This window comes from Camelus bactrianus, chromosome 6, assembly GCF_048773025.1.
Source record: "Camelus bactrianus isolate YW-2024 breed Bactrian camel chromosome 6, ASM4877302v1, whole genome shotgun sequence".
In the NCBI taxonomy this organism is placed as follows: domain Eukaryota; kingdom Metazoa; phylum Chordata; class Mammalia; order Artiodactyla; family Camelidae; genus Camelus; species Camelus bactrianus.
In genome coordinates, this window is record NC_133544.1 from 5,211,577 (window position 1) to 5,235,298 (window position 23,722).

The 23,722-nt window shown below is 58.5% G+C and overlaps 1 protein-coding gene across 3 annotated transcripts in view; it reads left to right on the top strand.

Annotated features, from left to right (window-relative positions):
* The first annotated feature begins 458 nt into the window (after positions 1 to 458).
* The window catches only part of CCDC85C (coiled-coil domain containing 85C), a 78,850-nt gene continuing 55,586 nt past the window's right edge, over positions 459 to 23,722 (top strand). Inside the window, exon 1 of one of the 3 annotated variants that reach the window (XM_074365056.1) lies at positions 459 to 1,538. In XM_074365056.1, the coding sequence (XP_074221157.1) occupies positions 743 to 1,538 (796 nt within the window). In that variant the 5' untranslated portion in view covers positions 459 to 742. The remainder of the gene's footprint in view (positions 1,539 to 23,722) is intronic. The other 2 variants (XM_010968770.3, XM_074365057.1) reach the window with 2 other exon arrangements.

Here is a 23,722-nt window from a genome sequence, read left to right on the forward strand (position 1 = left end):
GCACGCGGGCCCGGGAAGGGGCTGGACGCCCGTTTCCGTGCGTCTCCTTTAAGGGAAGCCCTGCCCTACCTTTCGCACCGTCGCCCTCCTCGCAGCCGTACCTGCATTTTAAAAGCACCCTATAGCCCTGGGATTGGCCGAGGCCGCGTCCTCCGGGCGCAGAAACTTGAACTGCCGGGAGGGGGGTTTGGCAGCCCGGCGGTGGACTGTACCATCTCCGCGGCGTCCCCCGCATGCGCCCCACCCCTCCCACACACCCCCAGAGAGACCCAATCGGACGGGCGATGGGGCGGGACCTCGGCTTGAGCTCGTCTCTGGCAGGGCGCCGGGCGGGCGGGCGCAAGGCACGGGGGGAGGTGGACGCGCCTCCGCCCACCGCTCGCTCCCTCCGGAGGCGGGGCCGGGCCGCGGCGCCCCGCCCCTCTCCTCCCGGAGTGGGCGGGGCGGCTAGGGCTCCAGAGCTGGGCCGGGGGCGGGCCTCCGCCTGCTTCGCTTGTGCCCGGAGAGCTCCCGGCACGGCGGCCGCCGACGCAGCAGCGGTCCCAGTTTGCCGAGCCTCGAGACGCGCGTGTTCCCGGGCGGACCGGGCGGGCGCTGCGTGAGGGCGCGCGAGGCGGCGCGGGGCGGGCCGCAGACGCCCCCAGCCGCCCCCCGCCCGCTCGCGGACCGGCCCAGCGCAGCCCCGGCACGGGGAGCGCCGGCCGGGCGAGGGCGCGGGCGATGCCGCGGTGACGGCCCCGCCATGGCTAAGCCCCCGGCGGCGGCGGCGGCGGCGGCGGCGGCGTCGGAGGAGCTGAGCCAGGTGCCGGACGAGGAGCTGCTGCGCTGGAGTAAGGAGGAGCTGGCGCGGCGGCTGCGGCGTGCGGAGGGCGAGAAGGTGGGCCTCATGCTGGAGCACGGCGGCCTGATGCGCGACGTGAACCGGCGGCTGCAGCAGCACCTGCTGGAGATCCGCGGCCTCAAGGACGTGAACCAGCGGCTGCAGGACGACAACCAGGAGCTGCGCGAGCTCTGCTGCTTCCTCGACGACGACCGGCAGAAGGGGCGCAAGCTGGCGCGCGAGTGGCAGCGCTTCGGACGCCACGCGGCCGGCGCCGTGTGGCACGAGGTGGCCCGCTCGCAGCAGAAGCTGCGCGAGCTCGAGGCGCGCCAGGAGGCCCTGCTGCGCGAGAACCTGGAGCTCAAGGAGCTGGTGTTGCTGCTGGACGAGGAGCGCGCGGCGCTGGCGGGGGGCGCGGGCGGCGCCGGCGGCGCAGGCGGCGGCGCCGGCTCCCGCAGTTCTATCGACAGCCAGGCCAGCCTGAGCGGGCCACTGGCCGGCGGCACGGCAGGCGCGGGGACCCGCGACGTGGGCGACGGCAGCAGCACGTCGAGCGCCGGCAGTGGCGGCAGCCCGGACCACCACCACCACGTCCCGCCCCCGCTGCTGCCCCCGGGCCCGCACAAGGCCCCCGACGGCAAGGCCGTCGCCACGCGCAGGTCCCTGGACGACCTGTCGGCGCCACCGCACCACCGAAGCATCCCCAACGGCCTGCACGGTAAGGACGCCACCCTCCGGGCAGCGCGGCACCGGCCGGGCAGCACGGGTCCTCAGCCCACAGCTCCTTCCCCCGTCGGCGGTCGCCACTCCATACCTCTCCTCCAGCTGGCATCCGGATTATGGGTTGGGAGATTCCAAGCCCACCCGCAGTGGGGTTTTGGGTTGTGATTCTCGGGGAGCTGGAGGCGTGTTCCTGTCCTGCTCCGAATCGGCAGCGGCCCGAGACCTGCCAGACCCCAGAAAAGTTTCTCTCCTGCAGAGTCACCAGTATTAGAGTCTAGCACTGTAGGGGTGGCTGGAGGCACCACACCCCTGCCTGGAAATCCTTGTCGGGGAACGGGAAGTTTTTAATGGGAAGAAAATGAAAGGCCCTTTGAACGAAAGTGAAATTTGCCCTCTTATTTGGAGCAACAGGCAGCCCCAGCCTGAGCAGTGTTCACCTGTGTGCCGGGGCTGCAGTTCCACCTGGGCTTCTCCGTGCTGCCTGAAGGCTGGGAAGGAACACAGGCAGCCCGGCCAGAGGACCAGGGGGTCAGCACCTTCCTGGTTTGCTACTAGTCCTGCACTTGACTCAGGCTCCAGGGACCTTTCTAAACTGAGGCTCTAAGACTTTCCAGAGGACTCTGCTTGCAGCGGGTCCTGGCTTTTTGTCTCTGTGTGCCTCAGTTTCCTTATCTGTAGAATGGAAACGATGATCCCTACCTCCCGGATATGAGGTGGCGATAAATCCTCTGAAGGGATTTGTAAGTTACCTTACAGGAAGTGCCACAGTCGTGGAGAGCCAGGGTGTGGGTGGGAGGACCTTTGGCCTCAGGAAAGCTCAGCTACTGCCTTGCACACCCGTGTGAAGGTGGGGCCCAGGGCCCCAGGGCCCCATCCCCAGCCCTCTGGTCAGTGGCTCTCCTTGCTCCTGCTTCTCTCCTGCTTCCCTGTCCTTCCACATTTTTGGCAGCTTGGCTCCTACTTTGGGTGGCAATTGCTGCTGCCTGAACTATTTGCCTGAAGGTGGAGATTAAACAGCCCTTTCTGGTTCTCTTTAAAGGCCTTTCTAGTTCATAGAAAATGAGTCTAGGCCTTAAATGACTGTTTTCCCCCAGAGTGACACAGCCTGGGGGTGGTGGGGATGGGACGCTCTCTCTTTGGTTTGATGGCCAAGTGGCCTCTGCAGGTGCCTTGTGTTGGGGGCTGGGGTGGGAACTGGACCCGGGGTGGTGGGATGCCAGCCTAGCACAGTTTTTCCTTTATTTACCTTCCCAGCCTACAAGTTCAGGACAGGCCTGGGTGTAGGGGGATATTTTGTTACTGATTAGCAATCTAAGGCTACAACTTGGGTTTCTCTTTGTAACTCTGTATCCGTGCCACCTCCCACCCCTGGCTCCTTAAGGCCAGTGGGAGTGGTTCAAAGTTAGATGGTTTAATTGGTTAAGGTTGCCCGTCTGGGGCATGAGGGATCCCAGTCCCAGCCTTTCTGTCCTCACCTTCTAGGGGACCTTAGGAGGGTCAGATTTCTGGGCCTCAGTTTCCTTAGGTGCAGGACGAAACGGGGGATTGCTGCAGTCCTGTCTGTGGCTAGGAAATGAAATGTTTTCAGCTGCGTCATCAATGACACTTGGCGAGTGTGGTTCTCTGCAGGGCACTGAAGTGCTGGAGTGTCAGAGCACACCTGCAGAGAAGTTCTGTCATGTTTTGGACAAGGAGACGAGGCCCCGGCCTGGCTCAGGTTTTCGCTACCGCAGTGAACAATGCAGGAGTGGAGGATGGGGCTTCACCTGAGTTGTCCACCCCACCAAGGGGTGGGTGAGGTGGAGCTGTAGGATTCCCTGCAGAATCCATGCTCCCCCAAGTCCCATGCACACTTGAAATGGGACTGCTGCAGATTTTGTGGTGGCAAAGCTTTGTTTTGGGGTGAAATAAAAATTCAGCATTGTTATCACAAATTTCAGTTATCAGTGGGATTGCTTGTCATTTAGTTTTGTCTCTTAAAGTCATATGTGGCCTTGAGGTATTCCCAACAATATGAGTAGAATGCCTGGAATCAAGGAAAGGCCCTTCTCTTAGAAACCACTTTTCTGTACTTGCACCTATAGTTTTTTTTTCTTTTTAATTGAAATATAATCAGTTACAGTGTGTCAATTTCTGGTGTACAGCATAATGTCCCAGTCTGTGTGTGTGTGTGTGTGTGTGTGTGTGTATTCGTTTTCATATTCGTTTGCACCTGTAGTTTTCAGCTGAGTGGAGAGTGAACTGGAGATGAGAAAGATAACAAGCCTCACCCTGCGTGGTGGCAGATGTGGAGTCCGATACCAGGCTTGTGCCTTCGGTCCTTGCTCTTAGCTCATCCTCACTGGGACCCTGGGAGGCAGTGTTAGCCCTAGTTTACAGCCAAGCAAGTGGAGGCTCAGAGAGGTTCTGAGCATTTCCTGGGAAAGCAACGCTGGTGGGAACATCGCCTGGGTGGGGCTCCCAGGGGTCCTCTACCACTCAGGCTGTGGGCTGGCTTGCATCTCTGGCCTGTTGTCATTTTGGCCGATAATATTAATCAGCAGACACCAGTGACTCCCTATTCTTGATTCCTGACCCAGGTTTGCCCTCCTTCTGGCATCCTGTGAAGTGTCACTTCCTTATCAGTGGCCACTGAGCAGATGGTTGATAACCCCATTACCCAAAGGGCTCAGGCTGTCTCGTGTTTGAATCTCCACTCTTCCTCTTCTCTTGGGCAAATTACTTCACTTCCTCGAGCCTCTCTCTGCTCTTCTGTAAAGTGGCCCCCTTATCCATGCGAGGTCGAGGGAGGCCAGCATCTGCACACAGTCAGCCTCTCCTGTGGTCATTCATATTTTTTCCAGGGCTCCTCATGAGAAAAGAGAGAGACCCATTTAGGGGTTTGCCAAACAGACATCGGTGTTCTCTTTGAAACTGTTTGCTGTTTAGACAGCTTGCTTGAATGTTTGCCACTGAGCTGGTGCCTGCACCTGCTGATGGGCCGGGGAACAGTGGTCCTGGAGCCTGCTCTTGGAAGCTGCAGGGTGCCCACAGCCCTGCTGGGTGCCCTAACGGGCCTAAGTGGCTGTGGTGGGAGGTGGCCCATCTGTATTCAAGGCCATCCCTGGCTGGGGCGGGCCTGTGCCTGGCGGGCTTGTGAATGCACATGCAAGCAGGCCTTTCTCCAGGCTCTGCTGTGAGGGCTGGGCTGGACTGACTAAAATCTGGACTAGAATGCTCTTTGCTCTAATCCAGTGGGGCAAACTAAGGCAGGCAAACCTCAAACACCAGAAAGTCAGGTTTGACACTTTAAACTGATGCGATTTTCAAACAGTATAGTATTTTCAACAATTTCTCCCACCCCTCCCCCATCCTGTGCACCCCACCTTTATTCTCCCTACCCCGTGTTCACATCCGTCCCAGTCCCCCCATCACACCATGTGGCCCACCAACCTTTAGCTAGCCTAAGAAACCAGGGCCTCCAGCAGCCTTTGTATGGGCCCCGTTTGGTTTTAAAAGTTTGGATTAAAAACTTGAGCCTCTCAAAATAAGATGGGTTTGTTCTCTTGCTTGTGTTTTTGTTGGTTTAAGGAAGAAGGGAGCAAGGGTGGTCTGGGCCTTTAAGAAAAGTCAGAGCCTCTGGCCCTGAATAGGTCCTTTATGAGGGCCCCAACTCTGTAGCTCCAGGGCAGGACGCTAATAAGGCGGCTTTTCCTAAACCCAGCCAGGCCTGGGGACAAAGGTCAGTAAAGACAATGGGTTGGGTTGGGTAAGACTTTCCCCCTCCCTCCCCAACCTGACTCTGACCATCCATCACCCTCCTTGGGGTGCCGAGCCCCCAGGGTCACACACCAAAGGGAGCTGCCTGGTCCCCCAAGGAGCTCACACGGGAGGGCCACAGTGTGCCCCACACTCCACCTGTTACTGCCGAGCCTCCCAGTCCCCACTCCATTCTGTTCAGGGCTCCCAAATGGTCTTGCATCCTAGATGGGGAAACAGAGGTGTGGAGAGGTGTGGTGACTTGCTCCCAGTCCTCAGGCCTGGTTGGGGGCCCTGGGATCAGTCTCCATCTCCTGTGTGAGAGTCTGGGCCTCCTGTCCCTCTGGGCTGGGACAGTCAGGCTCTGTCGGGCTGGGAGAGACTCCCACCGGAGGCCCCATCGGCAGTGGAAGGCTGCGTGGAGCTTGGTCCCTGTGATCAGTAGATGGACCCAGGCAGAGTGGGAGGCAGCTCAGGGGGCAGCATCTGTGTAGCAAAGGTGTGACACCTTTTCTGTTACTCAGGAAGCCTGACCCTGAGCCTCCATCATGCTGTCCTGTTTCCCTGCATGAAGCCCACGGCTCCTGGAGATCCGTGGACGGGGAAAGCGCAGGCCTCCTTGCGCACAGAATCCCCCTCACTTCTTGTTTCTTCATTCATTTGCTTCCCTGCTGGGCTGGCTTTTTTCTGCTATCTTGGCCCAGATCCCTCACCTGTGGCCTGGCCTCTGAGTTCTTAGGATGCAAACTTAGTTCCATATCGTTCCCAGAGCAGCGCGATTAGCAAGGAAATTCTTTTTTGCTCATAATCTGTGTTTTGCATCGTGGTAATTTTCTGTGTCGTGTTTGTCAGTGTCATCAGCACAAGGAACTGGAAGCCTGGGACCCGGCTGAGTTCCAGAACCTCTGTGGGCCTCAGTTTTATCATCTGCCAAGTGGGAAGCCATTGCCCACCTTTGGGTTGAGGGAGGAGGGAGCATAGCTTTCACCTGACACACTGACACCTCTGCCCAGCTAGAGCATCAGTGCTGGTGTGCCAGCTAGGGCTCCGGCTCCAGGTCAGAGAGACCTGGGAGAACCCTGGCCTTGCCACCTTCTGTGTGGGGTGACAGCTTACTGAGCCTCTAAGCCTCAGTTGCCTCACCTGTGTCCTGAGCATCCTACTACTCTGGTCCTGGAGCTAGGCCTTAAAGGGTCGGTTCAGTGACCTTCCACTGTCAGCTGGACCCCTGCCGACTTGCCTCCTAGGGGTGGGGAAGGGGGACCCCCTGACTCATGCTCGTGAGGGGACCCTCATGCCTGCCCCATGTCAGAGTCAGATAAGTCCTTGTCTAGTTGAATGGAAGGGGCCGGTGTCCTGGCAGAAGCCATAGAAGGTCTGCAGGTGGGTCTGGACTGTGGGGGCCGAGAGCCCAGGGCCTGCGAGGTGTCCTCATGGGACACGAGGCTTAGAAGCCTCCTCCTGTGAACAGAAAGATCCAGGATATTGAGGCAGAAGAAAAGCTTTGGGGCTGGGGAGCTGCTGCTAGGTGGGGAGCTGCTGCTAGATGTCAGCTCAGGAGGTTCAGTGCTGTGTACAGCCCCCCAGGGCAGAGCCCCAAAGTCCCAGTAATTCGGACTTCAGCCCCCACAGACAAGAATGGTCCATGCCTTTAGAGGTGGGGAGCTCCCCGTTAGGGGAGGTGTGCAAGCACAGGGCATTCCTGAATCCACTGCAAGGGGACACCCAGGCAGCTTGGGAATCTGGTTGTGTGAGCAGAGAGCATCGAGTAGAGGCCAGCGGGTGGGGCTGGGTTGTTGAGAGAATTCGCCCTTCAAGCAGGAAGGAAAACAATGGCAGATGTTTATTGAGTGGTTACTCAGTCCGTGTGCTGAGAGTGTCGCACGGTGATTCATGTAGCCTGGCTTGGGGAGGGGCGGTTCTGGGGTCTGCCATGATATGGGCTGGGCTGGGGGCAGCAGGGAAGGAGGTTTGGGGCCCCTGGGGTGGCAGCAGCAGTGACAGTAGTCACAGGAGAGAACCTTTTCTGCAGGTTCTCAGACCAGGTGGGTCTGCCCCAGGGATCAGGCAGTCAGTCCTACGCTACTGGGAGGCTCAGATAGGGCAGCACCTGCGGGCAACACGCTCTCTCTGTAGCCTCACTCTGTACCTGCCCACAAGAGTTACCCCCGTGGTTGCTCTGCCCTGGGTATCCTGGGTGCCCAGGATCTGTGCAGGGAGTGCTCTGAGATGGCAGAGCTGGGCAGCAGGCAGTTCCCATCTCCCTGGAGTGAGAGGACAAGGGGACCCCAGTGGCTTCCCCAAAGCCTTAACAACAGAGAAACAAACTTGTCTGCTAAAGGAATGTGATGCTCCTTTGATCACGATAAGGCAGGAATGGTCCCCCTCTTCCCAGGCACCCAGAGCCGCTAACTGTCACACAGTCCCTTCTTGCTGTCCTCTGTTGCCACAGGCTGGCGGGGGCAGGTGGGTGGATGGTTAGAGGGCAGGGCTGGTAATGGGTCCCCTGGTGATGGATGCCTGCTCTTGAACAAGTCACTGTCAGTCTCCAGCTCTCTAGGGAGCAGGGCAGAAAGATTAGGAGTTTTATTGATCCATCTGTAAATGCTCTTGGGATCACCCTGTATATGATTAAACAGAGGTGTGGAGCATCATTTAACTAAAGCAGAGGCTGAGGGCCCTAGAGAGTAGCTGAGAGTCTGTTTCCTTTTCCTCCTTCCTGCTCCACCATTGGCCAGGGGCCTTCGTCATTTGTTATTTCCTGAATTCAAAGATGGGCTTTCCCCTCTTCTGTTGCAATGTGGGACGCATCTTGGAATCAGCCTGTGCGTTTACTGCAGGGTCTTCCCCTCCCTCACTCTGGAAAAGCAGTTAAGTACATGGGGCATCTGTGACTGATGGGATCTTAGAGAGGAGGAAATGCCATGCCTGGGAAAGCCGGAAACCCCGGAACAAACTGCACGGAGCCCGAGAGGCACTCGGAGGAGACTTGGAAGGGAAGGGGACCCGCCCCAGGCTTGGCCACACCGGTGCTGATACCCACTGGGATCCCTGTTTCTGCTGAGAAAAAGGCTCAGGGCCGCGAGGCAAGTCACATCAGGTCACGTGGGGGTGGGGCGGGGCCGTCCACGTGATGCTGGAGCCTCAGCCTGCCTGCGCCCCCTTCTCCCCGTGTGTCTATTCATCATGCCCCTTTCACTCTCAGGGGCACCCTGGTTTGGCTCCCAATCTCTTCAGGTGTGCTGGGAGCTCAGCGGAGGGGGTGGCTGAAGTTGGGAACTGAGGTGGGCCTGGGAGGCGGAGCAGGTTAGCACAAGCCGGAGAGAGCAGGGACGATGCCAGGCGTGGCAGAAGGAAGAGCTGGAGGCAGGCACGTCTGGTTCAGCGGGGTGACGGGGGGGACGCCGGGGCAGGAGGGATCTGCGGTGCTCTTCCCGCTGCGCCTGCGCCCCCTGCGCCCGCGCCCCCTGCGCCCCCGAAGCCCTTGGTCTGGGCTTTTCTAGCGGTGGGTAGTTCCAGCCGTGACCTTCTCTGAGGGCTTTCCACAGCTGTCTGTGGGGTGCACTCAGAAACTGGTACTTTCACGTAGCCCGTCCCCTCCCCTTCCCTGGCTACCCACGTGGTACGCGGGGGCTCATCTGCTGGGCTGGAGAGTGGGCCCGTCAGCTGGTATGTTCCCACATCTGGTGCTTTGGGGGCATAGCTGTGTCCCCTAGGACTGTTCTGTGATTTGGACAACACAGACAGAACTGGCAGCTTTAGCCCAATCGTAATCTGACCTTACCGCCTCTCCAGGCCCATGTGCAAAATAGGAGGCTTGGGTGGGCCATGCCGAGGGTGCCAGAGACCCTCTCATCCTCTGGCCCCTTGACTCAGAGTTCCTGCAGTTGGCAGAGGCACAAGGACAGGGCCACCTGCCCTGTGCACCCCACCTCTGGTCATCCCATTGAGGCTAGGTCTCTCGCCCTGTGGTTGGTCCTCAGCTGAGGCAGGTCTGGGAACTGAGCATCTGGTGGCGGAGGTGCTGTGGCTGTTGTGACACATAGGCACTGCTCTGTCCAGCACTGATGGAGGCCGAGTCCTCAGCCTCACCGGCCTGTCCTTGTGCAGGGCTGCAGCGAGGGCCCTGGCGGAATTACCTGCCTCTGCCATCTGATCGCCTCCTGCAGGACCGGGGAGCGGGCTGGGTAGTAGAGGAGAGTGCTGGGCTCTGCTCCCCTGCTGTGGGGTTTGTCTGGGAGGCCACCTGATCTAGATTTTTGCCATTTGCCATCCTGTCTCTCCCCACATGCACAAGCTTCCTCGGGGCAGGGTTCAGTGAGGAATGGGCAGCCTAGAGGCGCAGGACGGGGTCTCCCTCTTGTTTGAAACCCAGCAGTGGTCAGGCCGCTTTGGCCACCTGCCTTTCTGTTTTCCTTTGTCCCATTTGGCACCAAATGGCCTTTCGCTACTTAAAAAAAAAAAAAAATCAAACCTCCCCCCATCCCCTGGGGTGGTGACAAACACATCCCGCTGCCCCTCCCCCAACTTCCCTGTTTCCTTTGAACAATTATTAAAACCTACACGGGTGCTTTTATCAGATATCCCAGCTAGATATCACCAGATAAAAATGCCAGTGCCTGGACGGGCCCCAGAGAGGGTCCTGGAGGCTCCAGCAGTTGTGGAAGTTGCCCAGGGGTTTTGAGCAGCCGGAGCCACTGTGGGAAGCTCGGGGAGGGAAACTTCTGGGCCTGCGGGGCCGCCGCCTGAGCTGGAGATGGCCCATCAGCAGGTCAGCTGGAGGCGAGGACGCCGCCCTGCACTGGGGCAGCGCAGAGCCTGGCCGGCCAGGGCGAGGAGGCTGGTGTCAGTTCTCGTTAGCCACGAGGGAGAAACATGCCCATTAGTATTGTCCTCCCCCCAACCTTTGCCGCATGGATGCCCAGGGAGCTGGCTTTGGTTTGCCTGGTGGGGCTGCCAGACAGCAGTGGAAAGCTGGGCTTGAACCCAGCCTTGCACCCCCTGAGCACCCACCCCAGCTCTGGACACACCCGGCTCGCTCCCCCAGCTCCCCGCCCCCAGGGAGCTGGAACAGACTGCCAGGCATTGGCCTGGAGACACCGCCTTTGCCACCCCCCTTGTGGGGGCACTGGGCTGCCCCCGACGGGGGAGGGGGTGCTTTTTAGGCTGCAGTCAAGGGGACAGATGCAGGCAGGGCCAGTGGCACCTAGAGGGCAGCTAGGGAGAAGAGTCGACCCATTTCCAAAAATAGCCCATCCACTGTCAGGGGAAGCATCTCTTTGTCTTCCCAAATCTGTCTTTTCCGTTGGCTCCTGGGTTGTAAGGCAAGAAGGAGGCATGCTCTTGTCTTGGAATCAGAGGCTCCGGGAGCTGTCCCCCAAGCCACCCCCCACAAGGGCCCGATTGTGTGCTGGCCCTGAATGCGCCCGCCTGTCACAGAGTGCACAGCACCGGCTCCTGTCCCTAATGAGCCCGCTCTGGGAGTGGCCCTTTGCGGCGGCTTCCGGCCACGCTGCCTGTGCCAGGGCTCTCAGAAGTCTCGATTTCCCGGCTGCTTCACATCTCTCGGAGCTGATGGGACAATGGGAGGCTCCCGCCCTGCCCTTTCTCCTTTTTTTCTGTGTTTTCTGTATTTTCTGGAATGCACACATCACTTTTATACGGGACAGAAAATTAAACACCGAGTTTCTCCCTCTTTCAGAGACTTCTGTCCTGGCTGGGAGGGCTCCCTGCTCCCCTTTCCTCTTCCCACCCCTCCTGTGGGACCTCCCTCCACCATTGTCCCTCTCCTCTTGTTCCTTTCGGGTCTTTCCTGGCTCCTTCCCCTGCAAACAGGCTCATGTTTCCTAGTCCAGAGCAGTAAACAAAATCTTCACCCTTCTGTCTTCCTGCTCCCTCCCTTCACCCCTGAATTCTCCAAGGAGCACCAGGGGCCCAGCCCACCCATTACTTCTTGGTCCCTGGCAGTCCCAGACCCTGGGAAAGGCAGCCCCGGCTTGGTCCAGTGGCCTCTTCTCGTCCTGACCTCTTGCTGGTGTTTGATGCCCATTCTGGGCTTGCCTTCTAGAACAGGGCCGTGTGCTGGTCACCTCTGACCTCCCGAAGGGCAGCTCCTGGCTCCCTCTCTGGCCGCCTCCTGGTTGTGGTGCGAAGCTTCTCTCCTGCGCTAAGCCCCTAGTCTTTCTCTACCTCTTGCTTCTGGCCTTGAAGCCCAGATGTCCAGCGTCCTACTGTGCCTCTGAGTTTGGGCCCCTTTGTTTCACCTACACTCCTGTGCCCACTGCCTGATGGGTGGTGACCCCGCTTCAGGCGGCTGTTTAAATTCTACTTAATTAGGATTAAGTAATATGGACGTGAGCGTTTCATTTTCTGCACTGCACTTAGCCCCTCCTCCTTGCAGGTGCTTCGCACCTTGTTGACAGTGCATCTCCGCATCTGTGCCATTCCAGGGACTATTCTAGGGACTTCCGTGGCAGTGCTGATCTAGACAACTCCTTGCTGGGCTGTGTACTTGCACTTGTGCACTGGAGGAAGCTCTCTGTCTGAGCAGTGTCAGGAACTCTGCCCCTCCCTGCTAGCCTCTGACCCCGTGTTCTGCTTGCTGCAGCAGCACACAGCAGGCCCTTAGGGCTTCTGCTTGCAGGAGTTGCCCTTCCCTGCCTCCCGCACCCACTGAAATCCCACCCTTCCTTTGAAGCTGAGGTCTGCCCTTGGGGATGGACAGCTACAGGATGTGTGACCAGCAGCCCTCATCCACGTCCATTTGATGTCCGCAGCAGTCTCCATCCAGACCCTTGCCCTGCAGCCAAGGATGCCACTTCCACTGGTAGCCATGGTGGATTCACATGTATGTGTAGGAGACCCAAGCCCGAGAGGCCACAGGGCTCTGGGTGGCTCCAGAGGTCTCCCCCGTAGAGTCCAGCCCCCTGCTCCCAGCCACCAGCTCCTTATCCTCAAAATGAGGCCAAGAGGCTGGCAGGATCGGAAAACAAAGGAAATGGCTGTTAAAACGATGGGGGTGAGGTAGGGTAGGGTTGCAGGGGAAGGGACACAGGCCTTCCCCTCCCTCTCTTCCCTCCCCTCCCGATGGGAGCATCCTGGAGAGGCTGCAGACCTGCCCTGGCTGGTTACCAGCTCTGTGCATGGGCCCCTCCTACCCTCCAGGCCATTGGTTCTCCACGGCAGTAGCTGTGATGGGCAGCGGGCAGTCTCGCGTCTCGGGGTGAAATGAGCTGCTTGGGTCCAGCTGCGGGCCATTGCTCCAGCCAGTCCCTGGTGGATGAGACCATTACGCACCACACCTGGGGCTCCGGCCCTGGGCTCAGCCCCGCTGCTCACTGCCCACCATGTGCCCTTGCTGTTGAGCCCACTTCTGGGGGTGTGTGTGTTGTGGGTGGGTGGGTGCAGCCAGGGCAACCCGTGAGATCCCAGAAAGATGGCTCCCCCAGGCCTTTCCCCTCCCCTCTGGTGAGGACCTGGGGGAGGCGCTGGCTTGGCCTGGGATGAGGTGCTGATGTTCGGACTTCCCTGGGGGCCAGGCAGGTCCCAGGAGAGGCCCCTTCTGAGTCATCTTACACTGGAAATGCAGTGACAGTGTTGATGGTGGTGGGAGCCGCGGTGGGTGGGGGGTGGGATCCTTGATGTCAGCTCCCTGGCGGTCTCCCAAACCCCTGCTATCTTCTACCACCCCCCCATCTCCTGAGGACATTTCTTGGCCTGTGGCCAAGGGTTTCCTTCGAGCCTTCTTTCACCCCCACCTGCAGCTCTCTGCAGCCCTAACCTGTGGGAATTCCTCTCCCAAGTGTGGCAGGAGGCCCTGGGGTTGCTCCCTGCCCTCCCTCCAAGGTCCCTGACCTGGAGGGTGGTCCCCAGCCCAGGGCTGTTTTCATCTTACCTCTGCCCCTGCAGAGTCCTTAATCCCTTTCCACCAGTTAAGACCTTGTTCCTGTGAGTGCCGGCCTGATTATGGGCAACGTAACCCCCTCCCGAATATGTGGGGCCGAAACCTTGTGGGAAATTCTGGATGAAAAGACCCCTTGTTTTTGGTGAAACCTGAACTGTTGAGCAGGAAAGTGGTAGGGCTGGAGGCGGGGGTGCGACCTTCCAAGCCAGCCCTTCTGCCCTCTGAAAATGCCGCACAGGCAGGCTCACCGCGGCACCTCCTGGCCTGGGCCTTCGCTTTGGGGCTTGTGACAGGAGGGAGACCCCTGGGCCAGCTCAGCCCCCTTTGGCCCCTCGGCAGTCCCTGCTGCCTTCAAGGTCAGCTGTGCCCTGCTCTGTGCTGACCGTCAGTGACACACACTCAGCAGGCCCCTAGATGCGGGCAGGACAGGCTCCGGGGAGCCCTGGACCCCCAGCATGACTGTGCACTGGTGCAGTTTCTCAGAGGTGGAGGGTGGTCTGTGGTCCAGGAAAGACCGAGAACCACAGTGGGAGGGGCAGTGAAGTCCCTCCCGGACGTCTTTAAAAAATAGAAATAAATGAGCTTAATGTGTGCTCCTGGCCAGGAGGCCCCACGCAGGACACAGGGTGGAAGCTAAAGGCCTCCTCCTCGCCGACCCGGAGCCTGGACACGGACAGTCCTGTGTGAGCCTGTGGTCCGGCAGGTCTGCGTCGAGCCTGGCCTCCCGCCCGCCCTGCGCTCCCCCCTCAGAACTCACACCTCTAGCTCCTCTTCCCGGAGACTGTGCTCACGGGACAGTTTTAGGGTTGGCCAGGTGTTTCCGTGCACATCTTTGCTTCCTGGAGTCTTCTCGGCATGTCATTTCCTTTCTGCCTTGTCTTTCCGGGACCTCACTGACCCGGCTGTGAGCTGAGGCTGTTGGACCAGGTCTGTGGGGCTCAGAGACCCTGGAGGGACTCGGAAACGTTCCGGATGCTGGGTTGTCCCCCGGCATCAGCCTTGCCCTGGTGGCCATTCCTGGCCTGGCCGCCTCTCCCCTCATGGCCGAACCAGTGCCCTTGGGGCTTTTATTCTGTGTGATGTTCTCCCTCGCTGGGACTTTCAGAATCCTTGATGGTGTGGCCCAGTTTCCAACCTCAGGCCCTCACCTTCCAAGTGCTTGCCCAGGTGGGGAAGGATCTGACCTGGAATCAGAAAATGGTGGCCAGGAGGGATTGCTTGCTGCCCTCCCCCCACCCCACCTACCTACCAAGACTTGGCTTTCCAAGCACCCCCCTCAACCCCCGGCTCACGTGCCAGCTCCCCATGACTGTGGGCACAGCAGCCTTTCCAGCAGGAGCAGAATGAAAATGGGAAAATCTTGCAATTTTCTTCTTTTGAGTTACAACCTTGGTCCTCCCTGCTTCTATGCACCCGACCTCCAGTGACTTTTGAATAGCTCTCTGGGCTCCCTTTTCTCTGGCTGAACATGTATGCATTGGTGCCTCATTTGCCTTAATGAAAATGGCAGGTTTAGGGCACTGGGGGAGGCCTGGGGGAGAGGGGAAGGCGGTTTGCGCATTGGACTGATGGGCCCGCGCCCGGCCGATGACTTTGACACTGAGAAGTGTTGATTGACTCACACATTGCTGGAGTTCTCAGCCTCCTGGATGCCAGTGGGGCTGGGTAACTTTCCAGGGAAAGGGGAGTCCTGTATCCAGCTGAGAGGGCCTGTCTCCCCAGTGTCATCCCCACTGGCCCCTCCGTGGTTTGCTGATTGGCGCCTTGAAGATGCAGGAAGGATGGTCCCAAGGGAGAATTTGGTCTAGGAGGCCTCAGGGGGTGTTCAGAAGGGGGCTTTGGGTAAGGGGTGGACAGGGCAGCTGGGGGGATGGAAGATACCCTGGACTGGGTTTGTCACATCCCCCATGAGGACAGGGAGGGCGATGTGGCTTTGTTCACTTGAGTGGCAGGCGTTTCTGAGACTGCCTATGGTGTGGGTGCGAGTGGGCTGGAGTGACCGATCGACGCCGTGTCCTATTTCTACACCTGGGAATGAGCCTGAGGGGAGGTGGGGATGGGCAGGGGGACCCTCAGGTGCACCTGCTGTGCTGTGACCACCTGCCACACAGTGCTGTGCACTTCATGTGCCCAGCCCTTGGCCCTGTGTCCGTCCACTCAGGATCTTCTGCTGGTCCAGCTTGGCAGGGGAGCCCCTTAGGCAGGGGAGCGGTGAGTGACAGTCTGATCTTGTTGAGACCCCTCCCCCTCCTCCTCATCTCCCATCCCCCAGCTCTGATTTGTCACTGGGGAAGTGGACCCTTAGATTAAGGATCTCGAAAGGCCATTTCATAGGAGGCTGCAATAAAGCCACATATGCCATTCTCGATTTATTTTTTCTCTCTAATAAATAAGGAAACCAACATCCCTCAGAGGCCTTGAATGAGACTTAGTTCTGATTGTTAGCGCCAGGCACCGATGCTGTTTCCGATCATGATTCATAGAGGATGAGGGGAGAGAAGGTCCTGGAAGGGAGAGGGACCGATGGCAGTGGGGTTGTCGGGGCCGAGGGAGTCCTGCTCTGAGCCACTGGACCACCCCTGAAGCAGGTGGCTGCGTTGGATAACGTGCCCTCCTGTCCTTACTGCTGCCCTTAGAGTTTGGCCCTTTAATACCCCGGGTGGCGTGAGGTGTCCAGCAGACCAGGAGGGGAATTTGTGGGGAAGGGGAAGGTCCCAGTGGGAGGTGTCCAGACTTTAAGGCCCAGAGATGGGCAGGGCTAGGGGCCCTCAGGGGACCCTCACAAATGAGGCCTGAGGAGGGGGTCCAGGATCCAGGACAGGGTGGGGCTGGAACCAGGCCCTTGACCCTCCTCCAGGGCTCTACAGGAAACTCACCCACCCACCCACCCACATGTACAAACACACAAACAGAAGCCAATTCAGAGAGACACCAAACCCCATCTGTCTCCTGAGCAGGGCAGGCAGGGTTTAGCCTGTGGGGAGGGACACAGTGGTCAGTAGGCCCCAGGGGCCCGGGTCCCATCTGCCACTGCCACCCCTTACAGCTGGTGACACTCCACTAGAGACAGCACAGCATGAAGTAGAGAAGACCACCAAAACCCCCACTCTGCCCCCAGTATACAGGCAGGAAACTGGGGCACAGGAGTGGGGGGAGGGGATCTGTGAAATCCCACGGGCTTGGGAACCACATTTCCTCATCTGTTCCACGGGACCCAACTAACACCCCTCCCCACATCCCGGCCCCAGCAGCCCCGAGGACTCCGTCTCCTGAAGGCCCTTAATGATAAATGCACACATTTTTGAAAGCAAGCTCTTTAATGAGGCATCATTTCCAGATGCCAACTCATCACTCGCTTGCTCACAAGCATCTCTTGTTTGAGCTACTCGGAATGTGGAGAGAAATGGTGATGGGCCGGCAAGGCACCCCCAGTCCTGGTCCCCCAGCCCTGGGCCCCTCCTGGCTGCTGCCCCCTCCCCACTGCTGCCAGTCCAGGTCCCCAAATGATGCCAGGCAGCCTCAGGGCTGGTGCACCACAGCTAAGCCCTGCAGCCACAGGCAAACCTCCAGAGCTCAAGGGGGTCCCTGCCTTTCTGACCCAGGGAGCTGCTTGCTCCTGTGCCTTGGAGTCACATTGCGTCATCATTTCCATGAGGTCTGGGCACCACCCAAGGCAGATGGGGTGACCTGGAAAGTCCTGCCTAGGGTGGGATGCTGAGTGGCTCTGTAAGGGGGAGAAAGGAGGCCCCTGGGTGGCAGGCCCCTGTCCCTGTGCCCTGAGCATGGCCACCTCCCAGCCTCCAGCCCAGAAAGGCTAAGCACCCCAAGGTCCACTGGAGAAAGGGGCAGAGCTGGCACTGGCTCTGGGGCCCGCATCCCGAGCCACGACCCTGCACTGCCTCTCTGTGCACAAGCTGTATCTTTCCCGCCAGTACAGTTTCTTCTAAAACAGCTACCTGTTTATTGTGGAAAATTTAGAAAAATAATCGCTTGGGACCCAGCACCCTGACGGCCTTTGTGTAGCAGCGGTGATGGTCTGTCATCGGTGCGTTTTCTCACTTCCCTGCGGGAGGACTGGCTTTTGGGATGGGTGAGTTAAGGGGACTGTCAGGGACGCTCTAGTTCTGAGTGAGGTTTTTCTCCTCTCTGTGGGCAGTGGGGCAGTTGGTGGACTTGAACGTTGTGCATCAGTAGGCACTTGTTCTGGAATTTCTTGGCTCCAAACCCCGCAGGATTTACTTTTATGCATCATGCCCCATGTTACAGATTTCTCCCTAGGTGTTGCCTCTGCCTTTGGGTTAATCTGGAGACGCTCAGCTCCCCCTTGCCAGCCTGAGCTCAGCCTTCCTGATTTATCCTGGGATCCCCTGACATGAGTTCCGGGGGTAGGGGGCTAGGACATCTGCTGATGTGTGAACCCCACTGGGGGTGGGGAGCCAGGCGGCCCCTTCTTTGTCTGCGCTCCGTAGGAGGGAGTGTGTGCTGGGGAGTAGGGGCCAGGAGCTCCAGATGTTCCTGACATACATCGTGCCCCGCAGGGGATGGGGGACGCCCCTCCAGCTGCCACTTCACTTGATCCTGTCTCACCTGGTCCTTTGAGGCCACAGACTCCAACCCTCCGTGGTTTATCCTAGTGGAGACACAGAGTATTGCCCGCCCCTAAATAATCCACTGCTCATTGTGTGCTCATTGTGGAATGCTTGGAAGATACTGGGAGGTTCAAAATTGAAATCTGAAAAGCACCTATAATCTTACCCTCTGGAGAGAACAGATATTAACATTTTGTTCCATTCCTGGAGGAGGAAATGCTGGGTCGAGAGGGAGGTCTGTACACACCCTCTGTTAACTTTTCATTTTGAAATAATTATGGAGCTGCGAGAAGTTGTTACACTAGTACGGGGGGCTCCCGGCACCCTTTCCCCATCTAATCCCGGTGGCAACATCCAACATGGGGCAGGGCATTGCTGAAACTGGGACAGTGACCTCACAGTGACCAGACCTCAGACCCTAACTCAGGGGGTACCTGTCTTTCCATGCTCCCGTTCCTGTGTGTGTGGAGAGTTTCATGAGATCTAGCCACATGTACAGAGTTGTTATACACATTTTTAAAATAAATTTCACTGTTTAGAATTGTTTTTAGATTTAGAAAATCATTGAGAAGACAGCAGAGAGTTCCCATAAACCCCGCGCTCAGTTCCCTTGTTGCTAACTTCCTACACTGGTGTTTGTGTTAATGAGCCAATATTGGTACATGTGTGTTAACTAGAGTCCACAATTCCAGGTTGCCTTAGCCGTTACCTAATGTCTTCCTTCTGTTCGGGATCCTGTCTAAGACACTTTTTTTTTTTTTTTTTAATGGAGGTGCTGGGGATTGAACCCAGGGACCTTGTGCATGCTAAGCACGCACTCCACCACTGAGCTACACCCTCCCCCACTAAGACGTGCATTTTGAAAGGGACTTTGCCACAATGTATTCCTCCAGTTTGTAATCCTGCCTCTTCTCCCATGTTAAGAATATCTTATCAAAGCATCACTGACTGGTTTTTTTGGGGGGTGTGGGGGTGGTAATTAGGTTTATTTCTTTATTTGTTAAATGGAGGCACTGGGAACTGAACCCAGGACCCCATGCACGATAAGCGGGTACTGTACCACTGAGCTGCACCCTCGCCCCATCCCTGACTGTTCTTACACGTCACTTTGAATGGCCCTCTGCTCGCCCCATTGTGTGGGCGTCCCCACGAGGACCTTCAGAAGGAGCGCTTCGCTCCCTCTTGGCTTCTTTGGTCATGTCAGTGCCCCCCTCGCAGGGTGGTCCAAGGGGCGGGCCTGGCATCCCTTTCTTGTGATGCGGGGCAGATCTGGAGCCACATAGGCATCTCCAGGCCCCCGGGTCTCCAGACTGAACGTGGTCACACAGGAAGGCAGCGAGTGGCAATGGGATGGTGCCGAGTGGAGGAAGAGCTGGGGCCGGCTCTGTCCGCCGCAGCCCTGTGATCCTGGATGAGTCCCGCCACCTGCGTATGACCACACAGCCCAACGATTGCCTGGGTTAGAGTAGCTACTTGCATCCGGGGCCGTTTCTGCAGGGTCGTTGGCTCCCACCCGCTCTACGGCCTTTCCAGGCAAGGCTGTGAGCAGCAGTCTGGCCGACAGGATGTTTCTCCACAAGCCCATTGAGAAATCCCTCTGAAAATCCTCCTTTGGCCCTGGGTGCAGGCAGGCGAGAGAATTGAGGACAATGGGGACCATGAAACAAAAGACAATTGTTGCGCTGTCCCGGCAGGGTCAGTGGATGCCCTGGGCCAGGGCAGGCTGACCATCAGGCAGGTCCCTGGATTTCTGCCCACCACAGGGGTGGCCACGGGGGTGGGGAGTCAGGCCAAGCCCCAGGCCTGGGGCACCACACTGCATCCTGCAGAGCTCGGAGTTTAACTTCAGGGGTGCGTGCTTTGCAGGAGGTCCAGACACCCAGTGGGTCTGCATGGCTTGGTGTGGTGTCCTCTGTGTCCTGTTTTCAGGGATCTGTCCCTCGACCTTGCCCAGGTCTTCGCTCTGTTGAGCACAAGATTTATGAAGAAATGGTGCCACTGTGAGTGTGGGTCTCTGATCTCCAGGCATGGGGTGCTCCTGCCCGGCTCCGTCCAGTCCTGGTGCTGGGATTTCCACCCCCCGCCCCCAGCACCCAGCTCTGCTCCAGTGTTCCTGGAGCCAGCCTCCCGGGTGGCCTCCTTGCTTCCAGGGTCTCCACCTCTAGCCCTCACTCTGCCCTTCCAGAATGTTCTTCCTGAAACACAGTCCCCACCTTGTGCCCAGCCTGCAGGGACCGTAAGCCTTAACATCAAGTTCAGTCTCCTGGGACCGGATGGAGGTACCTTGTGAACTGCCCCTGACTCCTTTTCCATGCCCCTCTCCCATCTCTTCCAGAAGCTTCTGTGTCCCCAGGCCAGTAGCAGTTCCTGAAAGCCATCCAGGCATTTCCATACCCCCTGCCTTTGCCCTTTTCCACCTCCAATCCCCTTCCCCTCTTTCCATCGCCTCCTCTCCATTCATTTGGAAAATCCTGTTTGTTTCCAAGCTGTGGTTGAAATGCCGCCCCCTCTTTTCAGGTTTCTAGCCCACCCCTCCTCCCATGCCCAGAATATCCTTCTCCCCTTCCCCCCATTGCTTAGCGTGCTTCATTCTGTCTGGGCTGTGGCTGTTTCCACATCGGGCTCTGCTGTGAATTCCCCGGACGGCCCCGTATCTTAACCATTGTTGGTGTGGGGAGCGCCCTGGTAGTGACTGGTGCCCCTCCTGCTCAGTGCTGCCGAGGGCCGCACCTAGCTGCCCGGCCCCTCCTTCCCCCAGTGGCCAGTCCCCCTTGCTTCCTGTCCCAGTGGCTCTGCCCATCCCGGTGACCGAGTTCCTGGAAGGTGTCTGCTCTCCAGCCGTGGCCCCAGTGGCCCCAGGAATTCGAGGCTTGGATGAAAGGGTCCGCCCTGCCCCAGTGACTCATTCCAGGGTGTATGTGGTTTGCCGCAGTGTCTATGCTGGGTGACTCCGTGCCCCAGCCCCAGGCTGACACCCAGAGCTGTGGGACTGAGCCCGATGTGGGTGGGCAGGGGTGTCGGCCTCAGGCCACCTCTGGGCAGACAGCCTGACAACCCTCTGTGATCCTCATGAGTAAGAAGGGGATGACGAGGGTCAGGGGACGTGACCACAGGCAGGAGTTGGTGTGCGGCCCCTCCCCCCGCCGCCCTGCACTTTCAGCCTCTTAGGGGCAGGGGAGTGGGCGGGGCTCTGAGAGTCACCGGACAGCTGGCCGCTGTCCCACGCCCTCCTGGGCCTCAGGGGCACCCCACCTGCCCTCAGCAATCCAGAACCTGCTCCTTGCCTTTGGGGCTCTGCCCCATCCTTCTGTTTCTTGTCTGTGCTGTTGGGGGCTGGGTTTGGGAAGGCTAAGAGAAGATTGGGGTGACTTAGTCAGTGGCCCCCTGGCTGCCAGGGGCATCTGGAGCACCCAGGGCCCTGGGGTGCCCTGTGGGTCGTGCGGGGCAAGCTGGCGGGAGGCTGGGGCTGAGGGCTCCCCCTGCCTGTCCCTGAGCCCTGATTCTCCTGGCTGTGGAGTCAGCTACCAGCTTCTCGGATTAACCCAACTGTAGCCGATGACGCAGGAGGCTGAGGAAGTGTGGCCTCTCTCTGTGTCCCCTAGAACAGGGCCCGGGTTCTCTCTGAGCTGCCCTGGGCCCAGGGCCTGGCATTGGGCAGGAGTGGGGAGCAGGGCCCTTGGTTTGTAAGGGAGCTGAGGGAACTGACTTGGGAAAGACATGGGGCGGGCAGGCGGGAAGGAAGGGGCGAGGTGTGAGTGTGTGTGTGAGGGTGTCTCTGGGTGAAAGTATGTGAGTAGCTACGCGAGCGCCTGTGTGTGTGTGAACGTGAGCCTCCATCTGCCCACACAGCCTGCTCCCACTCCCCTTGGTCACATTGAACGGCCTAAAAGCGTCCTTTCCCACAGCTTCTATTTTTGCTTTCGACCTTTAGTTAAATGCTCACAACTGCTGGGCCTTTGGTGGGGTGGTGAGTTTATCACGTGTAATTGGGAGAGAGGACAATTTCATTGCTTTTAGCACCAATGCTGCTCGCCCAGCCCCTCCCAAGAGTGGGGCTGACTTCTCTAAGCTCTTTCTTAGGGTGAGGACTTAACGATCCACCAGGCAGTATAACTGCGCCCATAGAAGGGTCTAGGTGACAGGTGGGTGCACTCTGTATCCGTGTTGGTGTTTACACACTCATGGCACCCTCCCTCCATCCACAACCCCTGATGAGTGTGTGGAGGTGGGCAGTTGCTGGCCTGAACCCCTGGGGTGCCCAGGCAGAGGTTGGGGGTACCGGAAACACCCACCTTTCCACTGTATCTGAAGCCTCAGTGCAGGTGAGGAAACTGAGGCTAGAGCACGGAGGGAGCTGTCCTGTTCACGCAGCGGATGCCTGGCAGACCCAGGTGGCCCTGAGCCCTGAGGTCCCCTGGAGGTTGGTGCCCAGGAGATGCCAGACCATGATACAGAGACGTGGAGGGGCTGGGCTTCCGACATAGGGGCGGTGTCCTCACCGTGGCATCCCCATGGTGTCCCAGTGGTGTCCCAGTGACATACCTTGGAACCTGTGGGCCAGTGGAGGAGGAGGAGCCCTGGGGACATGCCCGGGGGTGGGGTGTTCAGTGTGACTCGCCGCCTACATGCTGGGCAAGTTGTCCACCTCACCTGGCTCAGTCTCCTCGGCTGTGAAGTGGGTCAGGGACACCCAGGAGGTCCTGTGCACACTGGGGACACCCACGCGGCACTAAGCAGGTTCTTAAATGGTGGAGATGCCTTTGTTCATCTAATACGTGTTTTTAAGCACCCTGAGCACGAGTGATGCGCAGGATGCAGACTGGAAACCAGAGAGGAGGTAGGCCGGGAGCATTGTTTCTGGGGTTGGAACCGCTCCAGCTCGGCAAAGGTGCAGTCACATCCCCTGCTGATGTCTGCTCTGACACTGAGGCCTCTGGCCAGCTGCACAGCTGACTGGGGAGTGGGGGTCCCTGGGGCTTATGGTCATGGGTGCCCACTGTATGCCCAGGTCATCTGGGTAGGGTGGGACAGCTCATCAGTCGGTGTGGGTAGGGGCTCTGACACAGACATCCAGGGGTGGGCAGGGTGGTGTGGAAAGAGTTGCTGACTTGCTGTGTTACCTCGGGCATATGGCTTACCCTCTCTGAGCCCCAGTTTCCTGCAGAGTGACTGATAGTCTGTCCCTCCCCACCCCACCCAGAGTCCCCGGGGTATTGTGGGGTAAGAGGATTGTAAACCTGAAAGAGGAGTGCAAACGTTTGCTGCTATACAAGCAGCCCTCATCAGGAGCCCTGTTCTCACCAGGTTTTGTGGGAAAGAGCTCGGGGTAAATGTGGACTCTGGGGGAGCTGCAGGTGAGCTCTGTGACCATTTGCTCCCTGCATGAGCCCGGCGTCCCCATGTGGACATGGGACTCAGCTCCTTGTTGATTACTCCCTGGGTCTCCCACATTCTTGGAGGTGAGGTTCGCGGCATGTGAGTGGCTGGCGCTGTACTGTCCCGGGACAGTGCATTTCCAGGCAGAGGTAACAGTGAGCTTCCTGGGAGCTCCTTCTCCTGGGCCAGCCTGGTCCTGTGTGTAGGAGTAGGAAGGGACGCCACATACTGTGTGGCCAGCTCACCCCGTTTGCAGTGACTCCCAGGACCATACTTGCTGTCTTGAGGTCTCTAGCCCTCGGTTTTAGATGTGGTCAGTGGGGAAGGTTAGCAGCCACACTCTAATTTTTATTTCACTAAGGCATCTAGAAATCTCCACCAAATAACCCCTTGGGTGTGCCCTTGTCCCGCTTTGTGGGATTGTGGTTTCTCTTTGGGGATAGAGGATGCGACCATCAGTCCAGCCATGCCCATCAGGGGCGTGGACAGGGGAGACTTGTGGAGGGGGAGGTACATGCAGCTGGTTTTCCTTAGGTTTCCTATTGCAACTTGAGTTCTGGACGAGAGTGGAGG